The following is a 13,095-nucleotide window of genomic DNA, read 5'->3' as shown; positions in this document are numbered from 1 at the left end:
AAAGTGTAGGACACCTGTATTGGTATATTTCCGTCCATCTTTCTTCTTGTAATCACTTACGAGGAAAAATGAAGAAGTAGTATATATTGGTAGAATAACCCACAGAAACTGTTTAACTTTTGCCATTGAGTGCTAGATTGTATCTGTAACATTTTTAATATTCCCTTGGCCAATTATTTTCTTACTCTCCCAACAAAGAATTCTGAAAGTGTGTAAGAACCTCTTTTTCTGTGGAAAAGATGGCTTTGTGCTATTGAACAGAAATGTTGAGTGAAGAAAATTGTCTCCTTTGAGTAACCAAAATATACTTTTTTATTTGTTCTCTTTGTTTTCTAGGCAGCACAGTCAGTGCTGATTTCTTTATTTGAACTCAATACCCCAGAGTTTACAATGTTGTTAGGAGCTTTACCAAAAACTTTTCAAGATGGTGCTACAAAGCTTCTTCATAATCACCTACGAAACACTGGCAATGGAACCCAGGTATCTTTCAGTTATTTTCGTGACTATTATGTGGTGTGATGGTTTCACAGCAATTGATTCCTTTTTTACGTGAAGTAAACTTCTGATCCAAGTATATAATTTTTGCATCTGTATTAGGCAACATCTCCTATGCAGTATTAAATACTGTTCTGGAAAGAATATAGTCCTTGGGCTTGTCATATTTTCGTTATAATTTGATATACATTAGGTTGGTGGTGAATGGTGGCCAGGGTATGAACAGGGAAAGGGAACCAGTCCTTATTTGAGGACTAGAAGGGATGACTTGGTTAACAAATAAGATCTGAAGAAGGTAGGGCTTTAAAAGGTGTGTTCACAAACCTGTTCACAGGTTTATGGGTCCCTGGTTGCTTGAATCCAGAATTTTGTTTTGGAGAGGTAAGGTCTGGATAAATGAAACATTACAGTGTTATATGTACCTGTATAGCAAGAATCATTTATGTAATATGCCTAAAAAATTAAATGTAAGTATTAAAAAACCGATATTTGATCATGGGTAAGGGAAAAATTAGATGCATTTATGACGGGCTTCAGGTAAAGTCTGAAGGTTAAAAACAATCTGAGAACAATTTCTTGGGACTATATTTGGTTATCTTTTAAAAGGAGAGGGATTGTTTGGTTATATCTTAAAAGGTAGGCAAAATAATAATAATGAACTTTACTTTGGTATGCTTAAGAAAATTATTTATAAAGCGTACTCAAGGAGGAATAAAATTTGAATATTGATAATGGTTGAAGGAAAGATATTGGCTTACAATGAGAAGCTAATTTAAAATTATCAGTTTGGGGGGAGTACCTGGCTGGCTCAGTCTGTAGACCTTTCAACTCTCAATTTCAGGGTCATGACCTAAAGTAGGTCAAGCCTACTTTAAAAAATATTTTTTTAATTTAAAAATTAATTAAAATAAAATAGTTTGGGGTCCTGTTGAATCAATGAGAAGGAAAATGTTGATAATATTTGAGAGCAGGAAGCAGGTGAAGAAAACAAAAAATGACTAGAGGTAGGTTTCTGAATGGGGAAAATGTTTTTTCCTACAGAAAGCAGAGATAAATACATGAATATTTAGAATACTCACCTACAAATATGTCTCTCTCATTGTTCAACTTCTTGATTGCATGACTTCCCTAAGAGCCTTTTAGTTGAACTTCCCTGTCATATGTTAATATTTATTTGACTCCCCTAATCAGGGTTCCATGGGAAGTCCTTTGACAAGACCAACACCACGTTCACCAGCCAACTGGTCCAGTCCTCTTACTTCTCCTACCAATACATCACAGAATACTTTATCTCCAAGGTAATAAAAGGGCTATTTTCCATCATGACTTGTGTTTGCTGATTCCCATTCTTAGACAACAGACAATAATGTAATTCCACTTGATTTCCACTTGACTTGAAAGGTCTTGACATACAGAAACTTAGCAGATTCAAAAAATTTTAAGTTTATTCCAAAACTAACCCTTTAAATGAAAATAATGCACTGGATAACTAATTTTTCTGTAAGTGAGAAGAAAACTTAAACAGCTTTTGTAAATTAGTGCTTGCAGCATTAAATGGAGTAGTTATGTTTCTGAGATATACTTACAGACAAAAACATAAAAATAAAGAAAAAATAAGGAAAGGCTAAATATAAAAATGGCATTATGTCTGTGTCTTCAGGAAAGAATGTGACTGTGAGATTTGTCCTTCATATAAAATAAAAGCTGTATAAAATTTTCACACACTTAATGCAGTTCAAGCATTGGCTGTATTTCAGATGAAGTTCTTGACTCATTAATAAACTAATACTTTTTCCTGGCCTTTTAAAAAATCATTTGCATACTATTTCATATTTACTTACATAGTTATTAACATGATTTTATTAGCCATATGTCATAGTATGCTTCATCATATTTATTATAGTTATAGGATACTTCATCAGCATCTGAGGAAGAAAACTACATTGCATATTTAACCTGCCTTGTTTATTCCTTGTGACACACATGTGACAATTTGATGGTGAAATTCCAGATTCAGTTGAGTTTTAGAATTTGATTATAGAAGTAATGTCAGTAACATGTATGTTTGGTGTTAAAACTTCTCTGCCTTCCTATAAGTTTGTGTAAAATACATTTATCTTCTCTTTTAGCTGTACCATAATTATAAGTTAATCACAGAGGAGTTAGCAAACTTTCTGTTAAGGGCCATATGGTAAATATTTCCAGCCTTGCAAGCCACACTATATTTTTACCTCTACTCAGTTCTGTGGTTACAGTGTGAAAATAGCTGTAGCGGGTACCTGAATAGATAAGTGCTGCTGATCCCAATACCATTTTATTTATGGACACTGAAATAAGAATTTATATGATTTTCATTGGAAAGGTGTTAGGAAATGTTATTTTGACTTTGCTCTCAACTATTTAAAAAAATAAACATTTTTAGATTTCAGGGGTCATAATTTGCTGGCCCTAGTTAATCAGAACATTTTTGAAGGTAACAGATAAATGAGATGTTAAGGGCTATGCATTTAGAGTCATTGTAAGCTGCCCTTGATGGGTGGACAAGAGGACATATACCTTAACCATTTACAGTTATCAGGTTTTGTTTTGTTTTGCTGATTATGCTTTGGGGATCCTACATAATTGCAAATGTGTTTGTGTTTTAAAACTATACAAAAATAATTAGTTGTCTTTTTCATAGTGCATTTGATTATGACACAGAAAATATGAACTCTGAAGATATTTATAGCTCTCTTAGAGGTGTCACTGAAGCAATTCAGAATTTCAGCTTCCGTAGTCAAGAAGATATGAATGAGCCATTGAAAAGGGATTCTAAAAAAGATGATAGTGATTCCGTGAGTATTTGAATATTCTTACATTGCAGACTTTTCCATTAAGAGATTTTTTAACTATTTATTTATTTATTTATTTGCTTTAAAGAGAGAGAGAGGAGATGCTCAAGCGGATGGCGGGACCAGGGGTAGAGGGAGAGGGAGGATCTTAAGCAGGCTCCATGTCCAGTGGGAAACCTGACTCGGGGCTCAGTCCCATGAACCTGAAATCATGACCTGAGCTGAAGTCAAGAATCGGACGCTCAACTGACTGAGCCACCCAGGTGCCCCTCATTAAGAGATTTTTGTTAATTTTTTTTTTTAACTTTGCTTCCTGTCATTTTTCAGATTAATTTTTTTTTAAAGATTTTATTTATTTATTTGACAGAGATCACAAGTAGGCAGAGAGGCAGGCAGAGAGAGAGAGGAGGAAGCAGGCTCCCACTGAGCAGAGAGCCCGATGTGGGGCTCGATCCCAGGACCCTGAGATCATGACCTGAGCCAAAGGCAGAGGCTTTAACCCACTGAGCCATGTAATTTTTTAAGGGATCCATCATCTCTGAGTGTTCACTGATTATCTATACATGCCAGGCACTGTTTAGGTCTTGGATTTTACAAGGCAAAGTTGCTGCCCTCAAGTTCTTATAAATTTTCAGAGAGAGATGAGTACTATTGAGTTTTATGTTAGAACATAAAGTGAATCTATTTTAGATTAATTGGTCAGGGAAGGTCTCTCTCAGTGGCATTTGCATTGAGAATAAACAAAGCCATACAAGATCTAGGAGAGAATAATTCCATAAAAGAAGTGGCAAGTGCAAAGACATTTAAATGGGAACAAATTTTGCATAGTTGGGAACTGGGGCGAAAGGGGGTGTTGTTAGATTGTTGTGAAAGAGTTGGGGGATGGAACATGGGCCAGATCACAGTAGTCTTATAAGAGTAACTGCATTTAGGATTTTATTTTCCACTAAGTGTAGTGATAGAGATTTGCATCATCAATTTGTACAGCTCCGGTTGAGAGAGAATGTTACGACCCATTTTTCTGACATTGGTAAATATTGTCTAGTTTGTTGCTTCTGCCATCATACAAAGAGTAGTTGTTTTGCATGGGGGAGGGGAAAAAAAGAGTAGCTGTTTTTTACACTGCTGCCGAATACTTTTCTCAAAACAAGCCATCCCACCATTTCCTATGGAATCTGGTTCCTAAGTGTTTGCAGAATTGTAGAACATTGCAGTGCTTCAGCATGTCCCTAAAGGGCTCCCTCCTCTGCCCTCCTGACTGCTCTCCTGCTGTTGTTTTTCTCCCCATGCCTGTCTGGCAGATGGCCTTACCAAACTGGATGCCAGAAGCCAGCTTACCACTCAGATTTGAGGTTCCCCATCTCAAAAGCTACATGAGGTAGCAGTAACAGTTTAGTAATAAAAATCACTGCTTGAGACTTTTTTTACCTCAGAGATAGCAGGATACAATGTGGGGAGCTCGAGCAGTAGATTCTGGCAGAATGAACTTAAATTCTAGTTCCTGGCAGTTATTAACTACTCATACATTACCCCTTCTAAGCCTCTGTGTCTTCATTAGGAAAATAAGGATTATTACTGCCTACCTTAAAAGTTACTGTAAGTATAGTAAATTATGTGACTAATTTGTTACATCCAGCTCCTTGTTTTAAGTTCCTGTCTTTTCCCCTAGAGCTTCTCTTTTCTGTTTCAGTTGACAGCAGCACTAGTTGCTCAGCCAAAAACCTTGGACCAAGGAGTTTCTCTCTTTCTGTCATCCTCCATGCTCTGTCAAAAATCTGTCAGTTTGGTTTTCAGAATACGTCCAAAATCCATCCACTTCCCATCACTGCCATTCTGGCTTGAAACATGATCATCATCAATTCTCTCACTTGGGTTATTAAAATAAGCACTTAACTGGCCTTCTTGATTCTGCACATTGGCTTCCTGTCATCCATTCTCACTCCTCGATTTATATAACTCCATAGGAGGTCCCAGAGTAATATCCAAAGTCTACACAATAGGCTTTTTCTTTCCCCTTTTACCCCTCTGACCTCATCTACTACTTTCCTCTGCTCCAGCCACACTGGCCTTCTTGCTATTCCTTGAACTTCCTGGGCATGCTCTTGCTTCAGGGCCTTTGTCTCGCCTCTTCCCTCATATTTTGACATCCTTCTTCCAGGTAGCTCCATGGCTGATTTCCTCGCTTCCTTCAGATCTTTGTTCAGAGGTCTTACTCTGACCCTGTCGAATCTGCACCCTCCTTCCTCCCACCACAGTGCTCATGGTCCCTTTAATCCTGCACTGCCTCCCATCCACTAGTCACCTTCTACCATACTGGATACTTTACTCATTTGTTGTGGTTAGAAATGTGAACTCCATGAAAGTGGACCTCGTTCTCCATTTTGTTCACCAGTATATCCCCACTGCCAAGAACAATCCCTGGCACGCAGTAGGAGCACAGTAAATACATGAAGAATATTTGTAAAGCACCTGAGTAATGGCTTAGCATGTAGTTGCTGTGAGTAGATAGTGACAATGGTAATATTGACGGTTGTAATGATTTTCATACTAGTATTAGTATCAGTGTTAGTATTGATGTTTTGATAAATATGTTAATGTGATCAAACTTCAGCAGACATCTATTCAAAGGGTATAGTCCTTGAGGCCTCTTTTTTTTAATAACAGGCCTTTTAAAAAAAATTTGATCCTCTTGTACTTTGTTGACAATCTGTCATTGTGTAATTTACTGCCTTAATAATGGAACCTGCCAGCTTTTAGTTCTGTGTTGCTAATGAAAAATCCTTTTACATCTTTAAGTGGCATAGAGAAGCTTTTGGTAATCCCACTGTATATCCTTTGGTCAAGCCATTAGCAAGGGAACTATAAGAATTAGCAACAGCATTCTTTTATTTTTCTTATTGCCCTCACAGCTGTGGGTTTGGTTTTTTTTTTTACACCTTTACTTTAAATTTTGACATTTTAAATAAGTTTTAACTTACTGTGTTGATTCCCATTACTTTTTTTCAGCTGTTAATTGTTACCTTTTTTAAATCGACTTTGAAGCAGTAAAGAAGAATCTTTCTAGAATTTCAGAGATACTTAAAAATAAATTATTTGCAAGGCACCTGGGTGCCTCAGTCAGTTAAGTGTCTGACTCTTGATTTTGGCTCAAGTCATGATCTCTCAGGGTCAGGTCATGAAGTTGAACCCCTTCTCTCTTGTGCTCCCACAGTCCCTACTCCCCCTTTCTTTCTCTCAAATAAATAAAAAAGTAAAATGATTTTTAGAAAATGAATTAATTTGCTGTGCCTTCTCTCCATTAATAGATGTGTGGTGGTCCTGGGATGCCTGACGCAAGAGCAGGAGGTGATGCTACTGACTCAAGCCAGACAGCCCTTGATAATAAAGCTTCGTTGCTCCATTCAATGCCTGCTCACTCCTCTCCTCGCGCTCGGGACTATAATCCATATAACTATTCAGATAGCATCAGTCCCTTCAATAAGTCTGCCCTCAAGGAAGCCATGTTTGATGATGATGCCGACCAGTTTCCTGATGGTAGGTTCTGGGTCATATTTTGTCACCTGTATTTTAGAGGATTGGTAGTCAATGAAACAAAAGAAATACATGTGCTCTTTTATTATAACTCCTGAAGAAGTAAGGAGCTTTGGGGTGAAAATGTTTCTCCCATCTTTTAGGAGCTCATTTCTAGTGGTTTGGTAGTTTTCTACCCCAGAATGATAAACAGGGTAATTCTGAGATCATCCTCAAACATCAGGAAATCCTTACTGACTGCCCGGAAACAACTGAAATCAGTTGTAGCTTATAAATTTAGTTTATTTCTAGACATAATTCAGTCATCAGTTTTTATACCAGCATGACAAAAACCTTTGAAGAACTACCCATTCTTAATAGTATCCCTTTAATAAAGTGTAAAATCAGAAACTCTAGTGAGACGCAAGACCAATGTGAGGGAAGCTATCATTAGAATTTGGAGCCAGCTTAGGACTAGCTCTGTACTTTCAGTGGCTTATACCAAGGGTGTGGGACTAGCTCTAACACTGAGTTGTCCAGCCTGATATTTGGTTGACTGTTCAGAGTGTCACATCTGAAAGAGGGTAGAAATGTACTACCTACCTGCCCTTCCAATTACAGTATGCAGTTAGGTTCACATATAAAATGTATAAAAACTGATATAAAATACAAAATACTGCAAATAGTTTAGGTATTTTTAATAAGAGGGAATTACATTTTTTTCTCTACAAATTACATAATTTATTAATTTTTGTAATTAAAAACTCAAGTAATATAAAGTAATAGATAACTATGTGGTTAAATTTGAAAGTATCCCCTTATTCATGATATTATACTTATGTAGTTCCTGGTTTTCCTTTGTTCCCCCAGTATTGCTGTCAGTGAACATATTACTGCATAAACTTTTATGCACATACATAATAATTTGAGAGTCCTAGAGATGAATTGCTCAATAAAGGGATATTAAGTTGAAATTTTGAGAGTTACTACCCAATTACCAACTCAAAACACTTGGCTAGTTTAGGTAGTGCTGATTTCCTCACCAGCACAGAATGTCAAACTTTTTAAAATTTTGAAATCCATCACCATGATGAATATAAAATAAACCATCCTAATGAGCATTTCCCTAATTATTAGGGAGACTGAGAAGTTAGATATCAGAAATATTTTATAATTTTTGTAATTTGGTAAGTGGAAAAATCTCTTCATTTTTATTTCTTTGATTACCAATAAGGTTGACAGATCATGTTTTTACCAATATGTCATGTTAAGAGTCTTAATATATTATAATTACCACAAAGGCAAAATTATGACAACTTGCCATACTGAGTCTAAATTACATAAGAATGTATAAAATTGCCAAAATTATTCACTGCAGTGTGTTTTGATCTGTCACAACTAGTTACTCTGTTACTGAGGTTTAGTCACAGTAGAAGCAAAACAGGAGGGAATAAATTGGACCTAGCATGAGCATGTCCTTTAAACCCTCCCTTGTTGCAGCAGCATGGTAAGCTGAGACCTAGTTTTAGCAGCTTTAGTTATTCTTAAATTATTTATGTACAGAGGTCACATGCAAACCAAATTGGTTCCACTGACATTGCTTGCCTTGGCTACAAAATATATATATGTATACATTTTTTTTAACAATCAAAGGCAATATATATATATATTTTTTTTTTTTTTAAACAATCAAAAGCTTAAAAGATGGGTATAGCACAAAGAACTTTTCCTTGAACCATTTGAGAGTAAGCTGCCCAAATGCTGCTCAATCACCCCAAATACTTTAGAATGTACTTTCCATAAAGACATTCTCCCACGTAACCACAATCTACTCATCCAAATCAGGTAATTTTCATTAGTACAATAATAAACACCTGCCCTTATACCCCATTAGATGCTGATTTGTAATGGGATGTTCTTGTCACATTTTTATCACATTATCCATCCATTAAGAACAAATAAAAATGAGTAAAGCAGGATTTATAATAAAATTCCCAAAATCAACTGCAGTATTTTTTTAAAGTTTTTATTTAAATTCCAGTTAGTTAATACAGTGTAATATTAGTTTCAGGTGTGCAATTTAGTGATTCAGCACTCCCATACAACACCTAGTGCTCATCGCCAAACTCAACTGCAATATTTTAAACAAAAAAGTTGCTATTTCTGACTGTTACTTTCTTTTCTGTGTCCCCAAATACTTTATTTACGGTGTTGTAGTCCTTATTTACTCTTTCGAGGTGTTATACTAAGTTACTAAAATATAAATTCCTTGGGAAGAGAAACCATATCTTAATCATTGCTAGGTTTCTTACAATTTCAAACAGGGTGATTTATATAAACTATGTGTCCAGTAAATGTTTTATTGAATTAAAAAAAAAAAAAAACCTTCGAGGGGCGCCTGGGTGGCTCAGTGGGTTAAGCCTCTGCCTTCGGCTCAGGTCATGATCTCAGGGTCCTGGGATCAAGCCCTGCATCGGGCTCTCTGCTCAGCGGGGAGCCTGCTTCCCCCTCTCTCTCTGCCTGGCTCTCTGCCTACTTGTGATCTCTGTCTGTCAAATAAATAAATAAAAATCTTTAAAAAAAAAAAAAAAAACCTTCGAGCCAAAGGATCCACTTTAGAATCTCACATTGCATTGAGTCATCATGTGTCCTTTGTCTTCTTCAGTGTTCAGTCTTTCCTTTGTTCTCATGACCGTGGCACTTTTGAGGGTCAGAGACCTATTATTTTGTAGCATTTCCCTGAATTTAGGTTTGTCTGATGTTTTCTCGTGATTGAATTCAGGTCATGTGCTCTTGGCATCAGGGTTCCAGAAGTGATAGTGCATTCTTCAGGTAATACATGATTTCACTTTGCTCTTTGACGGTGATATAAACTTTAGTCACTTGATTATGGTGGTGCTTACCAGGCTTCTCCACTGTGAAATTACTCATTCTATAATTAGTAAGTGTCTTGTGGGGAGTTACTTTAAAACTATATTAAAGTTTATTCATTTAAAAAGTTTCATTTACATATTCCTAACTGTGAACTCACAGTTTGCATTGTACTCAGTAGGTTATAATTTGTAACTATCATTTATTTTGATGCTCAAATTGTCTTTGACTTGACCTGTTCTTTTGACATGTCCCCATCCTTGCATGCTGGCATAACAGAATGCTGGACTTCCCTTCTTGAGTCCTGGAATCAGTCATTTCTCCAAGGAGTGATCCTTGGTTTCATTTAATAGAAAATGGTCTTTAAAGGCTAGAGTCTGGGCACAAAGTATACTCACTACTAGTGGGATATTCACTATTTCCAAGACCTTTCAGGGGCCAGAGTTTAAGGAGTGTGTGTGTGTGTGTGTATCTGTGTACACACACTGATTTATATTTGTTTATTTCAATATCAAAAGCTATGTGTTTAGGGGCGCCTGGGTGGCTCAGTGGGTTAAGCCGCTGCCTTCCGCTCAGGTCATGATCTCAGGGTCCTGGGATCGAGTCCCGCATCGGGCTCTCTACTCGGCAGGAAGCCTGCTTCCTCCTCTCTCTCTCTCTGCCTGCCTCTCTGCCTACTTGTGATCTCTCTCTGTCAAATAAATAAATAAATCTTAAAAAAAAAAAAAGAAAAGAAAAAAAAAAAGCTATGTGTTTATTCCAATCCCAATTTAGCACCATGAGATTAATTCTTATTTCCTTCTTTTCCATATTTTTTCTGACATTGAGAAACCTGGCTTTCATTATCTTTAATATATTTACTTATTTCATCAATCTTCTTGTATGCCATCAGTTTTCCATCTCTGCCATTACCTCACCTTGCTGGGCTCTGCCACTCCACGTGGACACCTTCAATGTGCTTGGGCTCTGACACACCTGGTCACCACTCCATGTGGACACCTTTCTTGCCCTGGTTGAGCTCTAAAATTCCGTACTTTGCCACTCTCCCATGTGGGAAAAAACCCTGCTTACTCTGCTCAGGAATTTGTGTCCCCAGGCCTGGTCATTTGTATTTTTGATGAATGGAAAAAATCTCTTATTTATGAGGCTGAGGAATCATGTTTTTAGCAACTGCTTATGTTAAGAGAATTAATATATCACAAAGCCAAAACTGTGACAGCTTAGGAAGATTACACTTCGGGGGATGCCTGGCTCATTTGGTTAAGCATCGGCCTTCAGCTTAGGTCATGATCCTGGTGTCCTGGGATCAAGTCCCACATCGGGCTTCTTACTCATCAGAGAACGTGCTTCTCCCTCTGCCTGCTGCTCCCCTTGCTTGTGGGTTCTCTCTTTTTCTCTCTCTGTCAAATAAAATCTTTTAAAAAGAAATGAAGATTACCTACTTAGTAACTGACTGTTTCTCTTTTCCTTTACTTAAGGTCTTATATTTTCCATTTGTTAAAGGAGGACATCGTTGGAAAGTCTAAACTGGATAGAATATTTTTGAACGAGAAAATTATTTCTTCACAGCATAATACTTGATTGATTTCTAAAACATAAGACAGTCATTTTATGCTGAAGTCTTTGAAAATGGATTAAACCATTAGTTAAGCAAAATAGTTGCTCTAAGCTTTATATAGTAATTAATCACTTATTGTTTATTTTCATTTTTAAAGTTGAGATAGGGAAGATCTTGTTTGACATTATTTTATTGTGAACATTGCTAATGTCACCCATTCTTTTTAATTTTATTTGCCTCCATTGCTCTTTTGATTTTCTTTCCATGTCTACCTCAATGCAAAATTTCTCCTTTTTTGTTTTTAAAGTCCATAAGTTTTGGCAGAAGATAATAATTTTGTTCAACTCAGAATTTCTATAAAAAGAAATTGTTTTGAAATTCTGAGACTTATTTAGTATATCTATTACTCACACTATAGACATACATACATAAGTGATAAATTATTCAAAATCAACAAGTAAAAATAAAATTCCACTAATGTCCACATGTAATTATGATCTTTGTGAAGTTTACCGGGGACTATAATATTCCAGAATACTACTGCTAATGAGGATAGTTCTGTTAAGCAAGAGACTCATATTAAAGTTAGCCAGTGAAAAGAGTATCCCATATTTTTTCAGCACTGCAACAGAAATATCAGAATTGTAATAGTACCAATATTTGTCATAAGAACAAAGAAAATTAATATTAGTGAGTTTACTGTATTCTGAGCCCAGGTCTTCACTATGACCATAGAAAGTCAGCCCATTTTACTCATAATAAAATTGAGCCTCAGCACTAATTAAGAACGTGTGCCTGTTGCACAAAGTAAGAGGCACAGGTTTAGTGGGACTCCAGAGCCTGCCTTTTCCCATGACCATGATGCCTCTCGTGAGGAAATACAGTTGGTTACACTTTATCTTAATGGAGTACTTTAGGTTTTCTCATTTGTATTCTATAAATCAGTTTTGGAACAAAATATGTGGTTTCTTTTGCAGAAATTATTTTTCTGTTAGTCATCTGTTCAGACCACTTTATGTCAAGTCATTTCCAATTATCTCCTAGAGTAATTACAAAGCCTGTATTAATGGAAGAAAGAGCTGCATTCCTTCGAAAGCATTTTTTGTGTGTGTGAATTTCCTTTATTGAGCTGAAATAAAATAAAACTCTAAATAGAATGACTGATCCTCTGACATCTGTGAAAGTCTGATAACATGACTGCAGGAGTGACTTTTGTGAGATATATAGAGATGCATTTATTCTGCCACAGTAGCAGCTGTTACAGCGGCAGTACTGTTCCAGTGTTGGTCTTTATACTGAAATTATTATAAGACTGTTTTTATCCTCCAAGTAAGATACCATCTTTGAATGCAGATTTCTTCTTTATGATTTTGCTCTGCATTTTACAGAGATTCTTCAAAAACCCTAATTTGGTTCACTTGGTGGTCATTCTTTCCAGACTATCTCTCATTTTTAAGTTCAGCCATCACATTTTATGCTCTGTATATGAGGTTGTTAGTGGTCTAATTGTAGTTCCATGAAAGTTGTCATAGTAAACTTCTTTTTTTAATAGTTAATGATTGTTCTCACTACATTTTGGTTCAATTTTCCTTCCCTGTTATCTGTTAGTTTTACTCTAGTTAGATTCATCTATTCTTTTTTTTTTTTTTTTTAAGATTTTATATATTTGCCAGAGATCGAGAGAGAGAGTACACACAGGCAGGCAGAGAGGCAGGCAGAGGCAGCGAGAGAAGCAGGCTCCCTGCCAAGCAAGGAGCCCCATGCGGGACCCGATCCCAGGACCTTGGGATCATGACCTGAGCCGAAGGCAGTGGCTCAACCAACTGAGCC

At 36.5% G+C, this 13,095-nt stretch overlaps 1 protein-coding gene across 46 annotated transcripts in view; it reads left to right on the top strand.

Moving 5' to 3' along the window:
* The window catches only part of CLASP2 (cytoplasmic linker associated protein 2), a 190,212-nt gene that overhangs the window by 163,608 nt on the left and 13,509 nt on the right, over window positions 1-13,095 (top strand). For all 46 annotated transcript variants that reach the window (XM_032305449.1, XM_032305950.1, XM_032305676.1 and 43 more), the window contains 4 exons: window positions 337-480; window positions 1,687-1,793; window positions 3,176-3,329; window positions 6,632-6,860. In XM_032305449.1, the coding sequence (XP_032161340.1) occupies window positions 337-480; window positions 1,687-1,793; window positions 3,176-3,329; window positions 6,632-6,860 (634 nt within the window). The remainder of the gene's footprint in view (window positions 1-336; window positions 481-1,686; window positions 1,794-3,175; window positions 3,330-6,631; window positions 6,861-13,095) is intronic.

The sequence above is a fragment of the Mustela erminea genome, chromosome 1 (assembly GCF_009829155.1).
Source record: "Mustela erminea isolate mMusErm1 chromosome 1, mMusErm1.Pri, whole genome shotgun sequence".
NCBI lineage: Eukaryota > Metazoa > Chordata > Mammalia > Carnivora > Mustelidae > Mustela > Mustela erminea.
Note: the sequence above shows the minus strand (reverse complement) of the source record. Positions and strands in the feature narration are given on the sequence as shown.